Source organism: Mytilus californianus, unplaced genomic scaffold (assembly GCF_021869535.1).
Source record: "Mytilus californianus isolate M0D057914Y unplaced genomic scaffold, xbMytCali1.0.p SCAF_3, whole genome shotgun sequence".
Classification (NCBI taxonomy): Eukaryota; Metazoa; Mollusca; class Bivalvia; order Mytilida; family Mytilidae; genus Mytilus; species Mytilus californianus.
This window is the reverse complement of record NW_026262679.1, coordinates 95,667,409-95,693,633: the sequence shown is the minus strand read 5'-3', so window position 1 is coordinate 95,693,633 and position 26,225 is coordinate 95,667,409. Positions and strand designations below refer to the sequence as shown.

At 32.6% G+C, this 26,225-nt stretch overlaps 1 protein-coding gene across 3 annotated transcripts; it reads left to right on the top strand.

The window, feature by feature from the left end:
* The first annotated feature begins 550 nt into the window (after window positions 1-550).
* Window positions 551-14,840, top strand: LOC127735502 (heat shock 70 kDa protein 12A-like). 3 transcript variants are annotated; one of them, XM_052245683.1, is made up of 5 exons: window positions 551-644; window positions 10,893-11,217; window positions 11,667-11,885; window positions 12,679-12,832; window positions 13,769-14,840. In XM_052245683.1, exons 2-5 carry the CDS (start codon window positions 10,903-10,905, stop codon window positions 14,821-14,823), a joined length of 1,743 nt encoding a protein of 580 aa, XP_052101643.1. In that variant the 5' UTR covers window positions 551-644; window positions 10,893-10,902; the 3' UTR covers window positions 14,824-14,840. The 3 variants fall into 3 exon arrangements, with proteins under 3 accessions (XP_052101643.1, XP_052101644.1, XP_052101645.1); XM_052245684.1 differs by lacking the exon at window positions 551-644 and adding an exon at window positions 4,481-4,518; XM_052245685.1 differs by lacking the exon at window positions 551-644 and adding an exon at window positions 5,348-5,373.
* Window positions 14,841-26,225: the final 11,385 nt, after the last annotated feature.

Sequence of the window (26,225 nt, the reverse complement as noted above, 5' to 3'; positions counted from 1 at the left end):
ATTTTCCCCTATTAGTCTTTGTTAAATTTGCACTTTTCAAAAAATTGTGCAGAATTTATCTTTGTTTCAAATAAAGAAATACTTGGCATAAGTAAAGTTTGATCCTGTCCAGTACTATAGAAAAAATTTCACATAACATTTCATTGCATATAAGAAAATAACCATCACTGGAAGTTAACCAATCAAATTTTCCCCCTTTTTTAACCTGTGTACAAGCTTTAGTAACCATGTAACCTCAAGTTTCCAAAATATTCTATAGAAACCCCAAATAAAAAAAAAATGGTGCTTTGAAATACCCAAGATATATGTTTATGACCCAGAAATGTTTTACTGCAATGAAATGTAGGATCAATTATCTACAACTGTCAAATTCAAGGGAATATTTTTTTTTCGACCTATTTTCGTATGCAACCGGATGTGACGTACTATGATTTGGTGGTATTACACCTCTATATTTTTCAACTTTATTTGATTGGTTTAATTTGCCACATGAACCCCTATTACACAAAGACTAATTGTATTAACTTAAAAAAAATATATGAATTCAAAACACAAATACACGACAGGAATTTCAGAACTTCAAAATGAGGTTAATTATTAGACATCAGTTAGGAAAATAAGCTGCATTTAAAAGACTATAAAATGTAAGACAATTTATTCTGAATATTTCTAGCTTTCACTATTAAAGTCTCTCACTATATTTTGTGAAGTATAAAAATCAGTTTTAAAACAATCCAATGGTTGAGTAATGCTTGAAAAAAACAAGTCACATATATTTTGTCAAAATTTACGTGTTACTTTCGTTTTGGTTGATAACAACATAATTTATACTTCCTTTAGAGACACAAATTGTCAAGCTCTAAAATGCGTAAAAGTATACATTGAAATGTTTTACGCGTGTTGACGGATGTATACCTTGCGTGAAATCCTTTTGATGCTTTTTTGTCGAAATATCACTTTGCTATCAGAATGAAAACACAACCTACCTTTAACATCTTTGAACTTTCCAGTGATAAAGTTAAATCAAGAAAAGCGCTTCGGAAGCCGCTGCTGATGAACTGTTTTTCTCTGGGGTATCACTAGCTCTCAGTATTCAGTGCTGCGATAAAGCCATGATTTATAATATATCTTTGCTTAATTTGCTTTTGCTAATTTCGAAATAAATGAACTAACTTAAGGTTCCAACTCCTTCAGGCAAAGTTGACCTTAGGTGGATTTTGCTTTTTATTTTAGCTCCCTCAATGATATAAAAAAAACACGTAATTTAACTTAAACTTCAAAAGATTGCTTACAATTTGAAGATAGTGAACTTCATTATTTTCATAATCTTTATTACAAAATGTAATAATAATGTCTTGAACTTAAAAAGTGGTCAGGGATTTAGTTAAAAAGACAGAACGATTAGTTCTAGAACAATTACGAGAAGCGGACATGAAACTATTAGAACGCATACTAAAAGCAAAGATGAAATGTTATTAGAACAATTATCAAAAGCCGAATTGAATGGTTATTTGACCGGATTTTGTATAGTTTGTGTACCCAATATATAGTAGGGAGTTTCAAATGTCCATAGTGGGGGGGGGGGGGGGGGGGGGGCTTCAGCTGAGATGTGGTACCTAGTGGTATGATTGTCTACTGTTTGAATCTCTATTGAGCGTACTCCGTTAAATGTAGAAGAATTTATAATTTCATTTCCAAAAACTTCCTGTAGTATTTACGGCATACCACTACCAAATTGTTGGCTGCTTTTCTCGGCAGGTACGAATAAAAACGCTTTTCCAGTATTTGCAGTTTTTTATCCTAGAGATTTGGAAATGGGCAAATGCCTTTTATTATCTTCATATTTATCAATACGGGAGAACAGCCTGTGTTTACAAAAATGCGCGTATACTCATGTAGTGGACTTAAACGGTATTGTTTAAGATTCTTCGAAAATATCTTGAAATATATTGATATCACTTTTCAACCAGTTTTCCATGCAAACTAATTGATGCTTACATCTAAAAGTTTGAAATTAGTTCCATGTTGAATTTGACAATTATGATTGATACCTTTACCTTGAGACTTCTTAGTATTTTCAAGTTTTAGCTCACCTGGCCCAAAGGGCCAAGTGAGTTTTTCTCATAACTTGGCGTCCGTCGTCCGTCGGCGTCCGTTAACTTTTACAAAAAATATTCTCCTCTGAAACTACTGAGCCACATTTATCCAAACTTAGCCACAATCATCATTGGGGTATCTTGTTTAAAAATGTGTCCAATGACCCGCCTACCAACCAACATGGCCGACATAAGTTTTGTCTATTATCTTAAAAAATCTGACGCACACAGAAATGTTGAGAATATTGAATTCTACATATTGTTTATTTACATGAAAACTGTCAGACGACTTCTTATAAGAAGCATTGCCCTTAAATGACGAATTTTACCATTTTCCCCCTTTTTGCCTATTATCTTGAAAACTAAAAAAGATAGACAGAAACTTGAAAAGCAAAAATGATGTGTAAGACAAGATCTACAAATAACTCAATTAGCTAAAATCGTTTGACGAGCCCTTATTGCATTTATTGCCATTTTTTTAGGTTTTTGCCTAATATCTTAAAAATAAGAAAAGATAGATATAAACTTAAATAAACAAAACTGACACTCAAGATAATACCCAATTAACAAGGCCAAAATCGTCCGATGACTCCTTATTGGAGTTATTGTTCTTAAATGATGATTTTTACCTGTTCTTAGTGTTTTCCCATAAAATCTTAAAAACTACAATAGAAAGATAGAAACTTAAATAAGCAAAACTGATCAGCAAGACAAGATCTAAAAATAAATCTACGCTGCTAAAATCGTCCGACGACTCCATATTAGAGTTCTTGCTCTTTAATGACAATGTTCAACCATTTCTTCGCGTTCTTGCCTATTGTCTAAGAAACTATAAACGATAGACCCTTAAAAAAGCAAAAATGATCAGCCAGACAGGATCTCATAATAAGTTTGCATGGTCAAAATCATCAGCCAACTCCTTATAAGAGTTATTGCCCTTAAATGGTGATTTTTACCATGTTTTTGTCAATTATATTGAAAACTATCTTAGATAGATAGAAACTTTAAAAGCGAAAAGATTAGCAAGACAAGATCAACAAATATCTCAACGTGACTCAAAATTGTTGTCAGTTAGCTAGATGTAAGGCGTTAATGACCTTTAGTAAATTTTTTTTACCCAAAATAGATATTCTTGAAGATACAGGTGAGCGACACAGGATATTTAGAGCCTCTAGTTATGGACATTATTCATGATATCAATGGATGAAGTTTACGATATGTTTCCCTGTTCCATATTATTCTAATTTAGGATGACATGATAATAATGCTGTCTGTAGTCGTTTAAAAAAATCAACTTGTTAATGTGATTATTCTTGTTGTTTCGGAATAGTTTCGAGTGGTTGGATTTTTATAACATATATGTGGTGTAAATGTTTGCTTGAATGCTGGTTAGTCACACCTTTGAATTTCTTTCGTCTGCGGTAGCGGTAGAGATGTTCCTGTTAAAATTCACGTCCTGTTTTGTTTATATATTGAATACTACATTAAGGTTGTTCCAAGTTTTTTTAAGTACGAGTTTTGAAAAAAAAATGTGAAAAATCGTAATGGAAAATTATAATAATTATTCTCACCTGTTACGTCCTAGTATGCTCATTTTAACATTTTAGGCATTTCGTGTGATATTATTTTTATAAATATCGCTTACTTATGACAAGCCGTTTTACTATTTATCCTAGCTTCAAGATATCTAATAAACTTTATAAGATTTATCATATAGTTTACAAGATATCTTATATAGTTTATAAGATATCTCATATAATTTATAAGATATCTCATATAATTTTCTTTATAAGATATCTTATACATCATATAAGATATCTTATTAACTATATGAGATATCTTATAAACTTTAGAAGATATCTTATAAACTATATGAGATATCTTATATAATATATCAGATATCTTATATAATATATAAGACATCTCATATAATATATAAGATATCTCATATAATATATAAGATATCTTATAAACTATATGAGATATCTTATATAATATATCAGATATCTTATATAATATATAAGACATCTCATATAATATATAAGATATCTCATATAATATATAAGATATCTTATAAAAACTAGATTATATAAGATATCTTATAAAAACTAGATTATATAAGATATCTTATATTTTATATGAGCTATCTTATATATTATATGAGATATCTTATATATCATATGAGATATCTTATATAGTATATGAGACATCTTGAAGTTAAAATAAATAGTAAAACGGCTTGCCATACTTACTCGTGCTTTTAACAATGCCTTACCATGTTAGAATGAGCACAGATCAAACAGGAAAGACTTTGTTTTTAATTTATGAATGATTATTGATTATCCTTTGACATTCAATTATTTTACCTGTAGAAAACAATTTACCTTCCGCATTCATTTGATACAATAACTTATGACGCAAAGCAAGTATTCATTCAATTTATACTATACGTTTGTATCTTTTGTTTATAATTATGAAGTATATTGATATAACGACATTATCAATTATGATGTTGTTCTGCATATTGACATCTGTAAGTCGCTGGTGATTGAGCGTAGCGAACTAGATCTGCAGGTTTACATTCTATTATAGGAGGTTGATATTTTTTCGTGTCAATACTAGTATACCCATAATTTCTAAATACCAAATTGAAAATTCTTGTTTTATTACCCTTACTTCTGCCCCCAAACTATTTAAAACTATTACTATGAAACGTAATGAATTTCTTCAGGCAAGATAAACTAACCAAAACTAAATAATGCTGCAGTAGAGGAATTTCTAAAGAATAGTTGCATGAGAAGGAAATAAATTATAAAAAAAAACAAAAATATTTGGTGACAGGAAATCAGTTGATGTGAGGTATCAAGAGCTCATAAATAAAAAAGGATATATGGTACATATGCATTTGTCAGTTATACAATATGTCAGTAACACAAAGTATAGCAATGATATCTAGCGGTTAGCATACGGCTATAATAAGGGATTTTTCATATCACTTTGTTATATTTAAGTTTTGAAAATGAATGTAACAGCATATTTTGAAAAAAATATAGCTTTAAATTTAACATTTGAATTATGTTATAAAATTCAAACTAAAGAACCAATACACGAGACTTTCCGTAATGGTCCTTTAATTAGAGTATTGTGAAACAACTGAAATGAACCATGTTATCAGTGGGAAATCTAGTGTCAAAATATATATTACCTCCCCTTTAAACACTAAACTTGACCTTTTTAATGTTTGTCCTATACTCAGAAACCTAGATTTGGAAAATAGGTAAATTTTGTGAATTGTAACATGTTAAGGACTAATGTGTGACTTTATGGGGCTTTAGATTTTGTAGGTTTATGATTTTTTCCAATTTTTTTTATCAACATTGAGCAAAGATTTACCTATTTTTACATTTCAATTTCACAAGTATCTAACGCAAATATCTCGATAAACAATAAAAATAAAACATCGTGTATTTGCATGTATATTTCTAATAACACAGTTTAAAAAATACTTTCTTTAAAATGTACGACAGTTGTTTAGAAATAACTTGTAATCAGTATCCGGTCACCGGCTTTGTTTTAGTGTAGATATTACCAACTATTTCATAAGAAGAGTTTCTTTTCTATTGTTCTCGCGTCATCTTACCACTGCTTATTACTAGTAACACCAAACTTTCAAACTAACATAATGGGAAAATATATAATTCAAATTCATCATTGAATTTAATTACTATGCGACAGTTAAACTAATCTACAATCTGAAAATAGTTATTTCGAACAATCATTCACGGTCATATACTCGATTTAAAGCACCTGCAAGTTAATGTCATAGTTAAAACACGGCAAGTGAAAGGTATCGAAATATGTTTTGTCATGCAGTATTTGTGAAGTCATTGAATTATAAAACAAGATTTTCCAATGAGACAACTTATTATAGATAAATATTGTTCTCCCAGATTAAAATATCAATCAGTACACATCCAACGGAATTCGTGTAAAGATGTCATAAACAGTCTCTACGGTGATCTATAGTTGTTAATTTCTACGTTGATTGGTCTCTGGTGAAGAGTTGTCTCAATGGCAATCATACTACATCTTATTATTTTTATGATATAAAGCAACAAACGACAACCAGTTATTCCAGGGAAATCAAAGTTTTGAAATACTTTGAATTATGAAACAAGTGCTACAGACACGTCTTGAAATTGAAACTCTAAACACAAATACATTCAAACTGTTTTACATGTACTTATTACGTTAATAGTAAACGGTCTTATCAAATTACCGTTATTTTTTCAAAAGCTCTATTGTTGAGGCGACTGGACTTGATTTAATTTTAGTGATTTCACACAACTGGTTTAAACATGATATATTACAAATAGATAATTCAATCATGAATGTAATTGATATTTACACACATACTAACGTACACATGTATAATATGATATATGCCGGTACACACTGGTCTTTTTTTTTTATATAACAAATCATAATTATACGATTTTTTGCTGTATGCTTTACTAATGTAGGCAATAAGCAATTAATCATATACCATGTGTGCTATTCTCGTCAAATTCACTTTACTCCTCCAAAAGTCTGGGAGAACATGAATAATTTATTGTTTGTAGCATGCTTTGAACTAGCTGTCAGTGAATGCGCTTACGCTTATAGATCGGTACCTTTTGAGTCTTTTATGCCTTAATGTTAGTTGTTGTTTGTGTTTCGTACCAATCTGATGAATCAAGTCATTTCCAACTGATTTCTACAATTTGTTCTTATTGTGTGCTGTTATACCACTGTCCCATGTTAGGGGAGGTTTGAGCGCTCACAAACATGTTTAACCTCGACACATTCTTTATTTACTTTTCCTAAGTCATGTGGTTCTCGTTGGTTGGTGTCTGTTGTATTTGTTTTTCGTTAAGTCATAAAATCAGACCTTTGATTTTCTCATAGAGACCTGGCTAGCTATACGATTTTGTTTTCCCCCTTATCATATTGAAGGCCGTAATGTGGCCTGTAAATTTTTTTAATTCATGTCGTTTGTACTCCAGTGAATAGTTATCTAACTGGCACATACACAATTTTATCTTTTATGATAATTCAACTAGGTTCGTTCTGTAAAGTGGGTTGTTTGTATAGGACAGACATTTTGCCCTGCAACAGGTCACCTACGGAACCTTCACATAGTTGATGCAAGGGGTTTTGAACGTGCAATTAGCGTGGCACTTTCTTACACGAGGCATAGGATAAAACTACCCAATTTCGACCGGACGTGGCTGCGTATCTGCGTACATCACATAGAGCTAATGCGATATCTCTCATAAAATATAGCAGTGGTTTTACTGTCGAGTCGGAGAAATTATCATATTTCGTATACGAAAAACAAACTACAGGCTCCTGACTTGGGACAGGCACATAAAGAATGTGGCGGGGTTAAACATGTTTGTGAGCCCCCAACCCTCCCCTAGCCTGGGACAGTGGTGTAACAGTACAACATAAGAACAAACTATAACATTCAGTTGAAAAAGACTTAACTGATCAAATCTATTCAAAGCAGAATAACATCAAACGAAAACACAGAACGGAAGTGGCAGGGTATTTATCCATCCCCCATCCCTAACAACGAAAAAGACACTAAGTACAGATCTGAGAGTACTCGCAGTTACTGACAGCTAGTTCAAAGCCAATAACAACTAATAAAAAATCATGTATCTAAGACTAAAATATCAATCAGTACACATCCAACATCCAATGGATTTAGTATAAAAACGTCATTAACAGTCAGAGAAAAACATGACCTTTGTGCAATGCCAAAATAAAGGTATCGACAGATTGTAGTATCGTTATTATGCTACAATCATTCAAAACATACGGTTGCAGATGTGTTCGACTGCATGGTTTACTTACTTTATCTTTCACCACTCTTGTCAGTGAAGCATTTTATTCTACACATTTTAGAGTAAAGCAGTGCTGTTATATAAAGACAATCAGACATATAATTTTATCTGTAGTATGTGTCAAAAAATAGGCCAGTACACATGATATTATTTGTGGTATTTTAATCTTGAAGGATAAATCTCGTATGTACCTGCCTCTATAAGTATGATAACAAAGATCTTCAAATTGCATGAATGTTAAACAATCAGTAAATAACATATAACCGCATTCCTACATTTTAAACTGAAGAAGGAGAAGGTAAAATATTATTTTTTTATTATCTAACTTTTATTATATATAATTGCATAGGAATGCCAATTTCACTGCTCAGGGCAAGGCTTTCCTCGGTTCCCTTTGTGACTAAAATTGTGGGAAGACCTGATCAAAAGTTTGGGAAGGCACAATAATTATGTTTTATATCATTAAACTAAGAGGGTTTAAACAAAACATTCTACGATCAATTTTTCCAGAGTAAGTTTCAACCAATCTGATTAAAATACAAACCCTATGCCAATGCTTTTCTTCTTTTTATGGAAAGCTTTGACACATGCTATGTATTTAATTAAGATTGAGTTTCAACCTTAGCGTTAGTCAAATTGCATAATGTATAAAATGAAAATAAAGAAGGTTATTTCGACAAAAAGTCAGGACATTCAAGCCATATTAGAAGATGTCAGAATAAAGTAAAATTTGTCTTGATATGGTGTAATTGAATGTACCATTGTTATGAATTATCTACTACTCAGTCATTTTTTCAGATCATAAATGAATGATCACCTGTTTTCTTCTGTGTTTTTTGTTTGTTTGTTTATTTTTGTTTTAGTTTGTTTGTTTGTTTTATGTTTTTTTTCCAGTTTTTTTAGGGGTTCCTAATAAGTTATAAACATTCTTATGTATATGTTGCTTGTCAATGCCTATTTTATGATATTATGTTTATTCATAGTTTAATTGATCTTGTATTGCGGATCCTTTTTTATACAACTGATGCCTATCATTATAGTTTTCAAGACAGCAGGGGGAAATAGTTAAATGGTTAAAAAAAACTTTATTCAAAGGCAATAACTCCTACGAGGAGATTATTGATATTAACAGCTTATTTGCAGGTTTGAAGATCTTGTACTCATGACACTTTTCTGTTTCAAGTTTATGTCTATCTGTAATGGTGTGAAAATGTTAAGCAGAAAATGGTATGCAGAAAATGCTAAAATTTGGCATCATAATTCCCGTAAGGAGTCGATTAATTTGTGTTGCTTTTGCTTTAGTTTCAAGTATGGTATTATATCCTATTCTATTTCTAAACGTCTTAAAATGATGTCCAGGTCAGATGGCTGCAAACTCATTTCTAACAACGTCAGTAGTTGTCATATGTCATATTCTAATGTTTTTTGTTTTTTTTTTATTCACAATTTTTCTAGAATTAGAGCGGTTTCACATACTGTATAGACACAGGTCTATTGAAAATGACAATTATGTTTAGATGTTTTTTGTTAAGGGTGTTGGAGTGATTGATGATAGATACAATTCACTCTATATAGAACAGCCTCAAAATAAAACAAACAAAAAAAGTGAAACAAATCACCAATAACTGGCAATGCGGCAAAAGTAGCTACATCAAAGCCAAATGTCTCACGCATCCGGTTCCGTTGCCTTCGATTGATATCTGAAATAGGAGCAAATGGGACCTGTTCTTTTCTAGCCAATCGAGCACAATCATCTTTGGGGAAAACAGCTTTTATCAAAAACAAACTATATTATTCAATAACATACCGGAACAAGAAGTTAAAAACTCATTGTTGTGAATAATTTTTTTTCTAATGTTTTCACTTCCTTTCTAAAACATTTTGTTTCAGGAAATTTAATTTTGTAGGATTTCCTATTGGATTTTTCTCCGGAGTGAAAGGACAAGGATGCAAACAACTACTTGTTCTCGCACATATGGCCTTCAACAAAGTCAACCAAATCAAAAGAGAAAGCCAACGACCTGGCCTTATCAAAACTATTCAGTAATTATGGCAGATAGCATCTAACAACTACAACTTAATTCAAGGTTCATGCTTTGGGGTAGGCACATACACAATGCTTGTGAGCGCGCAACACTTCCCGAACTTGACAATAGTTAACATCACTATATAATAAAAAAGTAACAAAATTAGTTGAAAATGAATTTTCTAATCACATTAGTACTTAATACAAAAACAAACAACACAATTTCAAAAACACAAATTAATTACCGGCGATCTCAGAGAACTCGGAATAATTGAAAGACCTTCAAAACTAACTAAATTAATACATATAACAGATTTTCTAAAACTTGAATAAAATCAAACCACCCCAGCCTTCTCTTTTTCTCTTTCGGTCTGTTTGTTTATTAAAATTGTCATGTAGTCCATTCAAATAATTGCTCTATTGATACACTTTTTCCTGTTAACTTGTCTAACAAAAATGTGTTGTAGCCATGTGACGAGCATTTGGACATTAAAGTGTTCAACAGTAATACATTCTTTGTCTTTTTTGACTAATGTCCAAATGAGACCATCACCACTTAACAAAAGCTCACACCTCACTTCAAGTTATAGATGGCACCTAGCAAAGGTTTGAAAAGAAGTAAATGTTACATGTTCATCACACTAAAAAGACTATAGCGAGCAGTGAAATATTCTGACGCAGTCTGTTAACATTTGTAGAATGCACAATCTAAACACTTGTCAATTCAACCACATGGCACATCACATTTTTGTTAAACAACTTGACAACTTAAAGTGTTCAACAGTAATACGTCCTTTGTCCTTTTTTGACAAGAGCAGGTAGGGATATTATGTCATAAATGACGTACTAGTTCTGATCTTTACAAATTTGTTATTACAGAAATTCGAATATGAGTACCAGAAGTGACAGATACCTATTAGTTGCAGCATTAGATTTTGGGACAACGTATTCGGGATATGCATATGCCCTGCGAGGAGATTTTAAAACAGAGCCATTAAAAATTCAAGCCAACCAAGCATGGAATTCTGGTTCCTCTCAGCACTGGTCTCTGAAGACACCAACGTGTCTACTTCTTGACAAAAATAAGGAGTTTAAGTCTTTTGGTTATGATGCTGAAAATACATACACAGATCTCGTTTTAGATGAGGAACAAAGCGATTACTACTTTTTTAACAGATTTAAAATGAAGCTGCACAAGAACAAAGCATGTATTTTTATTTTGCATTCATAAAAACGAACATTTTTAAAGCTACGCCTAATACATATCATAATATCATATAATTTATAATTGTTTACAGTTTGTGTTCAAATAATTAAGGTTTTCATGTATCAACAATAAAAAACAAATGTATGTTTTACATTTAAAAAGACGTTTGGTCTTGTGTGGAAAATATGCAATAACAAAATTACATTATATGGGTCAAAATGTTGGCAAACAAATCGCAAAAATGAAATTTTTAATGTATAATATGTTAATTTAAATACAAAATGAGAGCTCAGTGCAAACGGTGCGTCCGTTCCTGAAATATATTGGTAATGTTATGGTTTCTAAATGATGATTGTAAGTTTGAAGATTCTTCGGGACTTGAAATAATTCTTGATCCTGTAATCGATGTTTTAATGATGTAAGTAATGATAGAACATGTTTTGTAGCATTTGTCTACCAAAATGATCCTTGAGGACGTAACAGGAAAATCCGTGTCAGCAATAAATGTGTTTGCTTTGTCAATCAAAGCTTTAGTTGACCATTTATTGGAATTACTAGATAAACGGGGAACAGGAATGTCTAGGGATGATGTAAGATGGGTTTTGACACTACCAGCAATATGGACAGACTCAGCCAAACAGTTTATGAGAACGGCCGCTACTAAGGTACTAGTACTCGCCAACATGGATATATTGCACTTAAAATGTGAGATCAAATGTTTGACAACCAAAGATTAAAAAAAAAAAAAAAAGGAAAAACAGACACATCAATTCATATGGAAATTAAGGCTGAAAGAACAATATTTCAAATACAAAAATTTAGAAAAAAAAGATACGAGTTTGATGAACATGAGACAATAAACTCGTGAAACACCAAATAAACTAAAACCTATATAGGGCTGAATTACCTTTTAGATAAGGGGCCGTCATTATACGTTTTTTCTTCTTCATAAGTTGATGGTACTTTTCATTTCCTGTTGGTTATCAGGGAATATTTGTTTATTTTTACTTTTATGCAGATATAAAAAAATCAAAAAAAAAAAAAAAAAAAAAGGATTTGCTAGTATTGTGGTTTAAATGAAAAAGGGGAATCTCTCCTTTTCACCTTTTTATTAAATATTGAACTTTTAAGCTAGAAATTGAAAATGATATTTCTACTCATTTCCCAAGAAGTATATAATCTAGACAAAATCATTAACGGACAAAAATTGTATCTGTGCTTGTACTTATGCAGTACGTTACTACATAAAATATAAAGTCCATATGTAATACTGTGGAAGGTGGACTCTTTAACTACATTTAGGTCACAGCACATCTATCTAAATATCATATTTTTACTAAATATTGCATATTTCATTTAATTTAAGTTGTTATGTATTATAATTTGTACAAGTTTTACCTGCCATCAACCGTTCAGTCTAGTATATAAAAATATAATAAAAAAAAATTTAAATTGAAGGCTGGAATTCCTGATCAAAACCTTTTCATTGCGTTAGAGCCTGAGGCTGCGTCTATCTACTGCCAGCATCTCCCAACGGAAAAACTACATGGAGCAGAGGCAGGTTTTCACATGTCACGGGCTGGTACCAGATATATGATTGTTGACCTTGGAGGTAAAAAAAGTGTGAATTTTTAGATATAATCAATAGTTTATTGAAATCTTATAGATCATTTTTAAATTAGTGTAATATACTACTTTTTTCTATTTTCTATTGGTCAATATTTTAATCGATCGCTTTCGAAACCATAAGGAACAAAATAAAAACATTTCAATTATTTCGTTTCATTCCGACATCAATCACCAGCACCGGTCAGGACCAAATCACATTCTTTTGCAGGACAACCTTACCCACCGTGAATATGGACAAACAATTTTATTTGTACTTCTTTCCGCAATAAATTCCGACTTTTTGTATTACAATGAACTTTTTTTATTTGTTCAAAATTTTTTATTTAAACCTACTTCTAATTTGTCATCAAACTTGATCCATCCTAATTCAAAATACGGATTGTGCGAAATTGAATAATTTGAAAGGGAAATCGTGGCTTTGAAGTAGATGTCCATGCCTTTTAAAAGTAAATATTTGAAAACTATCGTACCGACAACAAAATCTATCACAAATGAATTAATACTTGTGAAAGCAATTGGATCTTTAATTTGATCACAAAACAAATGTTGCAATATCTTTTTCAATAAGGTTACTTAATTTACATAATTAAAACAGACAGTGCTATGTTTCTTGATATGAATAATATACTAGATATTAATTAGAAACATATGTTTTCAACAGGCGTTGTGAACTATCACAATCAGTTTGCTTTTTTTCCTACTCGTTACCATAATTTCCGCCATAACATGAACTGAATCATACTCACAGCGAAATACCTATGTTGTAGTCCTAGTGTAAAATAAGACAAACCAAACTGTTGTTCAGACGAATTAAGAGTTATCGTTTGATATTCCAGTTGTCATTATTCCGAAATGATTACTAGAAAATTGTCGGGTTTCTTCATCCTTATGATTCCGTACATTTTTTTCTAATTTACAGGTGGAACAGCAGACATAACGTTGCATGAAAAACTACCAGATGGTCAACTGAAAGAAATTTGCAGAGCAGATGGCAATGACTGTGGTGGCACATCAGTTGACAATGCATTTTTTCAATTATTTGTTAAGATTGTTGGGGCTCCTCTTATGAATACTATGAAACAGGAAGAACCGGGTGCTTTCTTAGATATTTTTAGGGCATTTGAAAATGTCAAAAGAACAATAGATACCACAAAAACAGGAAAAGTCAATGTAACATTCCCTTTTGCAACGTTTGACTCTCTTTGTCAAAAACACTTATCCGAAAGTTTTGATTCAGCGTTAGCATCATCTAAATATAAAAAAGAGATTATGCGTCGTGGTGACAAAATTAGATTTGAGGTAGATTTAATGAAATCTTTATTTGCCCCAACTATCGATGGCATCATTTCTCTTGTGAAGTCCGTACTGGAGAAGAGAGAAGCTCGCATGACATCACTTATAATAATGGTGGGTGGATTCTCGGAATGTCGCCTTATACAAGCTGAACTGAGAAAACAGTTCCCTAAACATAGAATCATCGTTCCGGAACAAGCTGATTTGGCAGTTCTTAAAGGCGCAGTTTTGTTCGGTCAAAATCCTTCAGCAATTGAATCAAGAGTTATCAAGACGACATATGGAGTGGCGATGACTGCAAAGTTTAATCCAACAAAACACGACGAGAAACACAAATCAGTTATAGCCGGCGTCGAAAAAACTCGAAACTTGTTTGATGTTATAATGAAGGAAAATTCGTCCGTTCCAGTTGGGACTAAAATTACCAAATCATATAGCACTACAATGGAAAAGCAAAATGAAATAAAGTTGTCTGTCTATACAACAAATAATACTAATCCAAAATATGTAGATGAAAAAGGATGTTACCTTCTTGGAGAAATTGTAACGGCAATTGAAGATCCTTCCGACGAGAAAAGATGGTTTGACATAGAGTTTGAGTTTGGTAAAACCGAAGTTAGTGCTGTAGCTAAGGATAAAAAGTCGCGACAGCTCTGCAAAGCAACATTTAAAATAGCATAAATTAATTTTCGAACTGATTATGTTGCTATTCATTCTAATAAAAAGTAAAATCACAAAAATACTGAACTCCGAGGAAAATTCAATCGGAAAGTCCCTAATCACATGGCAAAATCAAATGACAAAACACATCAAACGAATGGACAACAACAGTCATATTCCTGACTTGGTACAGGCATTTTCAAATGTAGAAAATGGTGGATTGAACCTGGTTTTATAGCGCTAAACCTCTCACTTGTACGACAGTCTCATCAAATTCCGTTATATTTACAACGTACATTCTCTTTCAGAAATTTATATAGATTCCAACACTGCATCGAATTACCCACTCAAGACGGTTAATTATTCAAAAATTCAATGTTGAACGCGTAGAAATATTGTTTTCGAATATTTTTGCCTGGACCATCCCTTCAGTGATATTAATTGTCGAAATGTGCATCTGGTGGAGTAGCTGCGTCGGATAGAAATCGACCTTATGCAAATGAATATCAATACATCTGTTAAATCATTTCGGTTTAAAAAAAATCTCTATGTAAAGTCTGTAACTGTTTGCAAGTTGAGTTGATATAAGATCCCTACAAAACAGACCAAAATTCATCTTTTATTTCGTATTTGAATGTTCCAACATCAATCAAAGTCATACACGTACATATATACGTGCACTTGCATACGGTCGATTTCTATCCGACGCAGCTCAGGACCGCTATTTCACGATATGTAGACAAATTTAAACGTTCTATTAAATAATTTTCTATAACAACACTTTCTATGTGTGAAAAGTTTTTTCGTTTGTTTTTAACCAAGATCACATTATTCAGTCATGTAACTTAAGGCATGTGCTGAAATGTCTTGCCTGCTTAACTGATAATGACATTGTTTTTAATACATTATGATAAGGTTCTTTAACTTCTAGTCCAGGCTCAAAACAACATTTCCCTTTACAAAGATTCATCAAAATGAGGTAATTTTCAGATAAACCTTTTCAATTATTCTGTACAGAAAATATATTTGATTTACACAGTGCAATTACTTAAAGTTACAGTCTTTAGGGATATTTAAGAATCTAGACAATTTCTTGCATTTACTGTCTATTTTGTCGCCTTAGTGGCAAATTATTGGTTCATGGGAATTCAGATCGAATTTAAAAAACTATTTACCCTAAGGAACATTCTGACCAAGTTGATCTAAATTGACCTGATAGTTTCATAAGATAGCGTTTCTGAATATAAGATTATGATGAAAGCAAAGAAATAGTAGTAACCCATACGAATTAAAGGGTATAACTGGACAATGGATGAACAGGGGTGTATCAATGTTTCGATAAGGTGGTGTAAGTGTACGTTATAGTAAAAACAGCGCCGATAGTTGTAAGGCAAATCTATATGATGATTTTATGAGCCTGTTATCTTTGAACAGTTTTTACAACCACTGGGTCTATGCCACTGCTGGTGATCGTTTTGTTCCCGATGGTATCACAAGCCCAGTAATCCGCACTTTTGTGTTGACGTGAAATATCATTGATATAAATATTAGAAGTGGTATAACTGCCAATGGGACAACTCCCCACCAGAGACCAAATGACGTAAAAAATGTTCATTTTCTGAAAATTGACTGTACTAAATTGTTGAATTATTCAAAACACACAGGTTTTTTTTTAACCCCAAGGCATAAATTGTCTTAGACGTGTTCAGAGCAAATTTTCGGAATTTTCGAAATATCTTGAATTACGGTTTTTTAATGCTCAACTTCATCAGGATTTGGTTTGGCTATCCAACTGTTTTGATTCGAGCACAACTCACAATTCTTATGTAGACGTGTGTCTGGCGTACAAAATAATAACCCTTGTATCTTTGATGAGATTTATGCTAACAAATGATTTTTTTCTCTCAATTCAATGGGTACAGTTCATATGAATAAGAAGATGTGGTATGAGTGCCAATGAGACAACTATCCATCCAAGTCACAATGTGTAAAGGTCAAAGTACGGCCTTCAACACGGAGCCTTGGCTCACATCGAGCAGCAAGCTATAAACGTCCCCAAAATGACTAGTGTAAAACAATTCAAACAGGAAAACCAACGGTCTAATCTATACAAAAAACGAGAAACACTTATGAACCACACCAACAAACGACAACCACTGAACAACAGGCTCCTGACTTAGGGCAGGTGCATAAAAATGCAGCGGGTTTATACGTTTTCAACAGTTGTACAGTTCAACCTGCATCTGACACTGATAACAGATAGATGAAATAGCTCACATTATTTAAAATAAAGGAGATGGTCAGGATTGAAGATGAAATTCAACTATTTTTACATTGAGTAATTACAATATTATAAGAAAAGTTTTAATTACATTTTTTAATAAATGAATACTTATATAGATTTATCTGATAGAGATAATATGAAATATACACACCACCTTAGCTCATCAATTAAGGTTGAAACAGTCAATAGAACTGAGGACAAGGAACTCTCTCAATATTTACTAAAATAATGTATATTGACATTGTTTAATGGTTGTGTTTTGTCTCATGCTCAGTTATAGTAATATGTCAATATAGGTTTAAATTTGAATTGATAATAACTTGAGTTCTTAACGTGTCTTACTTCATTTTCTCTCTTTTGGCCAATTTGATTATCACAATCGTTTGAATTATTTTTTTTTGTCACATTCGTACATTATTTGCTGCCTAAATGCTCGTGCATTTTTTTATTTATTGTTCCTGTCTTTTGTGATGGCAATTTCAGACATTTTATATCATTAACATCCAATAATAAAAAATAAAATAACAAAAAATACCGAACTCCAAGGAAAATTCAAAACGGAAAGTCAAATGGCAACGGAAAACAACTGTCATATTCCTGACTTTGGTACAGGCATTTCCTTAAGTAGAAAATGGTGGATTAAACCTGGTTTTATAGCTAGCTAAACCTCATTAAGTGAATATGCTGATTTTTAAATATACACTGTTATTTAAAAAGGGTTGTTGCTCCTTGAAATATCTGGTATGACATACTTCAAATGGAGGATATACCCAAATTAATGATGTGCTAAGCAAGAAAAAGAGTAACATAACACCAATTCAAAATCACTGTTTATTCAACCAAACTTTTCAATGTTCGTAGCTTTCTAAATATTTTTCCTAGAGTTTAACTTTATAAGAACAATGTATAATCTGAATTTTTCGTGTATCACCTATCTATATGCCAATTTTTAACCAATATTTGAAGTCTTGTAGTGATACATAAATGACTTTTTAAAGTCACCTTCTACCATGTGTCTAGTAACTACAGGCTTGAAAGAGCCTGTATCCACCTAGGCCTATGTGCATCTACGACAATGGACACTCTCGATCATTGTGGACTAGAAAAGAATGCAAGACAATAATCTCTTTTCTTGTTGTTCTTGTATTGCTGATAATTTTTTGTCTGTTTACAGTTTCTCTCTTCCTTCTTTAGTTTTTGCGAAACATAGCTATATAGAAAAGAGTACATCTACAACGTACGACGATCCATCAGCACATCGATGACTATACGTCGGCGCATCGCAAACAGACACTTATTAAAAGATAAAAAAATTATGAGTGGAATTATCAAAAATAATTTTGTGCAAGAATTTAAAAAATAAACACATTTACATATTTACAAACAGGGTAATTGCCTAAATGTACTGACTTTGGATCAGTATTTTGAACTGATCCAAAGAGTTAACGCTGATAATGTTTTGTGGAAGTGAATTCCACATTACAACTTTGAATGGGGAAAAAGCTGTATTTAAAGTAATCTGTTCTGGTGCTGAATGTTTGATATTGTAGTGAATTGGTGAATCTGGTGTGTTTTACTGGCTGTGGTGAAAGGTAAAGGTTTGGATCTACTGCCATAAGTTTGTGTGATTTTGTACATCAGTGTTACTCGATTGATGTTTCTTCGAGTTTCAAGTGACTTCCAATTAAAATGGTCAATCATGGAAGTGACACTACTGATGTTATGGTACATGTTGGTGGCGTAGCGCGCTGCCCTTCTTTGTATTTTTTTAATGTTATTTTGTTTCGCTTTGGGGTGTTAGGAGACCAATCTGAAGAGCAGTATTCTAGGATTGATTGTACCAAAGATTTGTAAGCCAACCTTTTTGTTTCTTCCTGATTTATTTTTAAAAAGCACAAATTCTTATTCACTTTGCAGTGATGCTGTTAATATGGGTAACCCATGAAATGTTGTTGGATAAGGTGATACCAAGATATTTTGCTAGGCTGACGGATTCTAAAATGCGGCCTTTTAGTACATAATCATGTTTGTATGGTGACTGTAATCTTGTTACAGTGAGGGAGTTGCATTTTTCTGGGTGGAATTGCATACCCCAAGTGTGTTCCCATTTGGCTAGGCAGTTTAAGTAATTTTGTAGGATGGTACAGTCTCGCTGATTTTTAATTGTTCTGTATAAAATACAATCATAACATAAACGGTACCAATGTTTCTGCAACAGATGCGCATTTCAACAATCAATGTCTCTTCAGTGATGCTCGAGGCCAACATATTTGGAAATTTCCAAAGCTTACAAAAAAAGATGAAGAGCTATAAACCCGTCTTCTGCGAACAAGCGTGTTTTTGATGGTACTGTTGCAGCTAGGGAGGTCATTTATGAAATCAAAAAAAGAAGTGGACCAAAGACTGCCTTGGGGCACCCCACTAACCACAGGCATGTGACTAGATACCTCCCCATCAAGGACAACCTTTGTGTTCTATCATTAAGGAAGGCTGATACCCATTACCAGGTATTTCCCCTTATGCCATAATAATCCATCTTCTTTGATAATTTTTTGTAAGGTACCTTGCCAAATGAAGTCTAATATAATAAGAACCGTTTATGTCATTATGAAGGTTACTAAGTAATTCATTACTTAATGCATGAAGTTGTGTTTGCTCTGAAACCATGCTGATTGTCCACTAGAATGTTATGTGTGTCCATATGTTTTAGGATGTTATACTACAATGTGTTCTAAGAGTTTGCAGCATATACAGGTTAAGGAGACAGGCCTGTAGTTACTGGCTATTTATTTTTCGCCTTTTTTAAAATAGTAATTACATTTGCCTGTCACCAGTCTGATGGTACATCCCCTATCAAATAAGATGTATTAAAAATGAAAGTGAAGTGTGGTGCAAATTCTGATGCAAATTGTTTTTGTATGCGTGCTGGTTTTTCATCTGGACCTGTAGCTTTAGATGGATCTAGATTTTAAAAAGTTTTTCTATACCATTTAATGTTACATGTATTTCTGACATAGTTGTCTGAAAGAGTTGGTATTTGTTCTTGATCATTTTCAGGTGTAAAAACAAATTGATATTGTTCATTTAGTATTTCAGCTTTTTGTTTTGTGTCATCTATCAGCATGCCCTGTAAAATAAATCGTCGTATTAAAAAGGGCACTCACTCCTATAAAGAGTCTACTAACGACTTCCGCAAAATTTTAGTTACTTTTTTTAGTATTTGTATATCTTGTCTTGCTGGTCATTTTTGCTATTAAAGTGTGTCTAAATCGTCTAATATAGTATTAGATATATTAGGCAAAAACGCAAAAAAACAAAGATAAAAATTATCATTAAAGGGCAATAACTCTAATGAGTAGCTGTCTGGCGATTTTTGTAGATGCTGTCTTGCTGATCATTTTTGATAATTAAAGTGATAATCTATCTATTATAGTTTTAATGATAAGAGGTAAAACACTAAAGAGCAACAACCCGAATAAGGAGGAAACTAAAGATTTCGGTCATTATATTTATACTCAACAACTGCCATTTTTGGGGTAAAATCTTCATTAAAGGGGGATAACAGTATTAAGAGTTAACTGACAATTTCAGTTATGTTGACCTATTTGAAGATTTAATCCTGTTGATATTTTGTTTTTTGAAGTTTCAACTTATCTATTAAAATTTTCAGGATAATTGTCTAAAAACGCAAAAATAAAATGGAAATAATTATCATTAAAGGGCAATAACTCCAATAACGAGTCGACCGAAGACTTCGACCATGGTGTCTTATTTATAGATTTTGTCTTGCTGATCATTTTTGCTTCTTAAAGTTTCTATCCATCTATTAGAGTCTTCAAGATAATAGGCAAAAATGAAAACATCGTCATTAAAGAGCAATAACTTCTAGAGGGTGTCGACTAACAACTTCGATCATGTTTGACTTATTTGTAGATCTTGTCTTGCTGATCATTTTTTCATTTTAAGTTTCTTTCAATCTACTAGTATTGTATCCAAATTTTCGAGATAATGGGAAAAAAGGAAGAAAAAAAATGGTGAAATTCGTCGTTTAAGGGCAATACCTCCTATAAGAGGTTGTCTGACAGTTTTGATATCACAGACATTAGATAGATCTCATCATTCTGAATTTCTCTATCTTTAACAGTTTTCAAGATAATAGCCAAAAATTCCATTTTACCCCTATGTTCTAGCTTAGCCATGTTGGCCATGTCGGTCAGCAAGTGGGGTCATCCCACACGTTTTTTAAACTAGCTACCCCAATCATTATTGTGGCCAAGTTTGTTCTAATTGGCCCAGTAGTTTCAGAGAAGAAGATTTTTGTAAAAGTTAATGGGCGACGACGGACACCAAGTGGGCTTTGGGCCAGGTGAGCTAAAAATAGTAAAATTCGCCATTCAAGGGCAGTAACACCTATAAGTAGTCGTCAGACAGTTTTAATGCAAATGCACAATAGGTAGATCTCATCATTTTGAAAATAAGTCCCCTGTCAGATTTTCTCTATCTACAGCAGTTTTCAAGATAATAGACAAATCATGGATTTAACCGCTATGTTCTATATTTAGCCATATCTGCTATGTTGGTTGGCAGGAGGGGTCATCAGACACATTGTTAAACTAGATATCCTAATGATGATTGTGGCCAAAATTGGTTAAATTTGACCCAGTAGTTTAGGAGGAAAAGATTTTTGTAAAAGATATCGACCGCGACAGACGCCAAGTGATCAGAAAAGCGGCCTAAGTGTTGTCTTCGCTACATTTCAGAGGCGAGCATAAACGTTATTTATACTTAACAAGATTTAAATGATTATAAAAACAAAAGCATCATTACCCTGGCATTCTTTTATATGTCATTTTTTGAAAACCTCTAGTAAAAAATGTTATTAAATGCATTACTTTTGTCAAGCACATCTCTAAGCTAAAAGATCTTCTAGATTTGCGGTTCATACAACACATGCCATGCTTATACGCACTGTAATATGTTGCTTTAAACAAGAGTGCACACGCTGAAATGTCTCGCCTTCTTTACTAATCATTGATATTATGTTGATAGTCCTAAATATAAAGCTTTATTACAACTGTCACATAAACTTAACATTAACCAAGTAAACTAAACATTGACCAATGAACCATGAAAATGAGGTCAAGGTCAGATGAACCATGCTAGGCAGGCATGTACAGCTAACAATTCTTCCATACAACAAATATAGTTGACCTATTGCTTATAGTTTAAGAAAAACAGACCAAAACACAAAAACTTAACACTGAGCAATGAACCTTGAAAATGAGGTCAAGGTAAAAAACAACCTGCGGGACTGACAAATAGATCATAAAATATTTCCATACACCAAATATAGTTGAACTATTGCATATACTATTAGAAAAAAAGACCAAAACTCAAAAACTTAACTTTGACCACTGAACCATGAAAATGAGGTCAAGGTCAGATGACACCTGCCAGCTAGACATGTACACCTTACAATCATTCCATACACCAAATATAGTAGACCTATTGCACACAGTATAAGAAAAACAGACCAAAACACAAAAACTTAACTATAACCACTGAACCATGAAAATGAGGTCAAGGTCAGATGACACCTGCCAGTTGGACATGTACACCTTACAGTCCTTCCATACACCGAATATACTAGACCTATTGCTTATAGTATCTGAGATATGGACTTGACCACCAAAACTTAACCTTGTTCACTGATCCATGAAATGAGGTCGAGGTCAAGTGAAAACTGTCTGACGGGCATGAGGACCTTGCAAGGTACGCACATACCAAATATAGTTATCCTATTACTTATAATAAGGGAGAATTTAACATTACAAAAAATCTTAACTTTTTTTTCAAGTAGTCACTGAACCATGAAAATGAGGTCAAAGACATTGGACATGTGACTGACGGAAACTTCGTAACATGAGGCATCCATAAACAAAGTATGAAGCATCCAGACCTTCCACCTTCTAAAATATAAAGCTTTTAAGAAGTTAGCTAACGCCGCCGCCACCGCCGCCGCCGCCGGATCACTATCCCTATGTCGAGCTTTCTGCGACAAAAGTCGCAGGCTCGACAAAAACTATACAAAATACTGCTACAATTCCAAAAGAATATAACACGATACCAGTTTGAGGCAATTGCAATCAGGTTTGACAAATACCCGGGTTTTTATGAGTATTGCCCAGCCCAGTGGGAAATACTGGGAAAACCCGGGTTTTACTCGGTTTTACCGGGTAATACTGGGCAATACTGGGTAATATGAAATACTGGCCTGAATTTTAAAGAGGATTAATCACAAATGCAATACATTAAAGATTTTATAAAAATAAAATATAATAGTATTTTAATCTATAAGTTCACTTGTTTGAGACTCTTTATATAAAGTTGTAAATCTGAGAAAATATTAATGGTTCAGCAACTCTCAAGACAAGTGTACAGGAAGATACACAAGACAAATGTGAAAAGCTTTTCAAAATAATCCTCCTAAAAATCAACTTATCGCCCTTCTGGTTTTTTTTTCATAAATATAACTAATATTAAGAATTAAAAATAATATGCAAGGAAAATTACTTTTAAACATTTTTTGTTCATTACTAAAAATGTTTACTAAGTTTTGGCATATGTTTATGAGGGGGGCAAGGGGTTTAACTGTTATGCTGTTTTGGGGCAATTTAATTCTTTGTTATCTGTTATTGTCTTATTCCTTGTTAGTTGTTATTGGACTATTAGTTTTTTTGTTATCTGTTATTGTGAGAATGTATTTGCTGTTAACTGTTATTGAAAATTGGAATGTTAGCATTTTGACAGCCAATTTTCAGTAGAAATTGAATTGGGATCTTTCCACTAGTAACATGGTGGTCCCGTATTCGGAGAAGGATTCAATTAACATATAGACATTTGAATGGGTTTACAGTACACTAGTCATTTTTGGGGCCCTTTATGGCTTGCTGTTCGGTGTGAGCCAAGGCTCCGTGTTGAAGACCGTACTTTGACCTATATTAATGGTTTACTTTTACAAATTGTGACTTGGGTGGAGAGTTGTCTCATTGGCACTCATACCACATCTTCTTATATTTAATCACATAAACATTTTAATATTAGTTGGGTCCAGGACCATTACAGTATATATTATTACTATCCTTTGTAATTAATTCCTTTTGCTATGAACATGTATTTAGAATTATCTTGATTTTAACGTATAGGGATAACGATCCTTGTTTCCCTGTATGTGTATATTAAATTCGAACAATTCTTTTAAAATATTACAAAAATTCGTAAGGGTTCCGCGGAACCCAGTACTAGTGTCTCGCCTACTTTTGATGTTAGTTGCAGGCTCAACAAAATGGGTAAAAAGTTATCAAATAAATGGGGAATGTGTCCATGGGACACAGATGATGCCCCCGGTTGCAGATCATATACAGTTATAAAGGGACGTAACTGAAGAACAGTAAAAGTGAACCTACCCAAATTTGTACTTGATCTGAGTTTTGTGGTAATACGTATTGTGTATAAGTTTCATAAAATTTGGTTGATGCAAACTTAATTTACTCGGAGAACGAAAAAAATCAGCATTTTTTCCAATTGTAAAGGGGCATAACTCTAGAAAATTTAGTGACAACCCCAAAATTCAAACTTGATCTGTATTTTGTGGTAATAAGCATTGTGTATAAGTTTCATAGCATTTGGTTGGGGCAAACTAAAGTTAGAGAACGGAAACGAAAAATTCAGCATTTTTTTCGTTTGTAAAGGGGCATAACTTTAGAACGGTTACAGTGACACCACCAACATTCAAACTTGATCTGTGTTTTGTGGTAATAAGCATTGTGTATAAGTTTCATAACATTTGGTTGAGGCAAAACTGAAGTTAGAGAACGGAAAGCAACTTTGGGATAGTTTAAGAAAGTTATTAAAATTTTTAAAACTTTAACCACAGAATGAATGTAATGTAAACTGGCAGAAAACTAAGTCCATTTATAAGTAAAATACGGATAAATAGGATTATTTTTTTTTTATAAAATTTACTTCAGTAAAATACGGATAAATAGGATTATTTTTTTTTATAAAATTTTCTTCTGGAAATTATTTTATGATTATAAACAAGCTTCTGTCCAAGTTTGGTAGAAATCCTAGAAAGTTATTCAAATTTTAAAAACATTAACCACAGAGTGAATATTTGTGGATGCCACTGACGACGACGCCGTCGACGGAATGTGTGATCACTATGTCTCGCTTTTGCGACAAAAGTCGCAGACTCGACAAAAAGGATACCTGATGAGGATGGCAATTAAGTCCTAGTTCCATACGACCAGTTAACCTAAACACCTTTTATATAATAAGGAACACAGACTCAGCTCTGTGATTCTTTTCTAAGAATACACTCACTATTTAAATTACAAGCATGTGTGAGCTTCTTTAAAAGTACAAAAATAAATGCTGAAAAAAGTATTCCATAACAAAAAATATCATCATACATTGAGTAAACCAATTCTAGATATATAACTCTAAAAACATGTTCATAGAAAATGGAATTCATTACAAAGGATTATAATAAGATATATACTGGATTTGTCCTGGACCCGACTGATTTTAATTATTCATTTACTGTTATCTGTGTTTATCCCTTTTCAATTCCTTGTTATCAGTTATAAGCCAAATCAATTTGCTGTTTTGCTGTTATTGGAACCCCCCTTGCCCCCCCCCTCGTTTATGTACATCACTGATTAATAAGTAATTAGTCAGATTATAACACAGATTTGTTTATATAACAATAATCAGCCTTTTGATTTCTATAAGTGTTCATAGCCTGTCCCCTTAGGGTGTCTATTTAGCAATATGATTGTATAACTATTAAAATTTACAATTCACTTAAACACTACAAAAAAATGCATTTTTTCAAAGTTTCTAATTGGATTATTGAAACAAAGCTTGGAAATAAACAAGGTATCCTGAAATGTGCAAAACTTGACGTATTCTACCTACATTAACCTACATATATAAAGAATTGGTGGAGAAAAGGAAGAAATTGAATTTTCAATCTTCAGGAATGACTCTCAATGGTTATCTGTATTAAATGTATATATTTAGCTATAATACTATTAAACTACAACAGATTTTGACTATTTTGTGTAAAAATAAG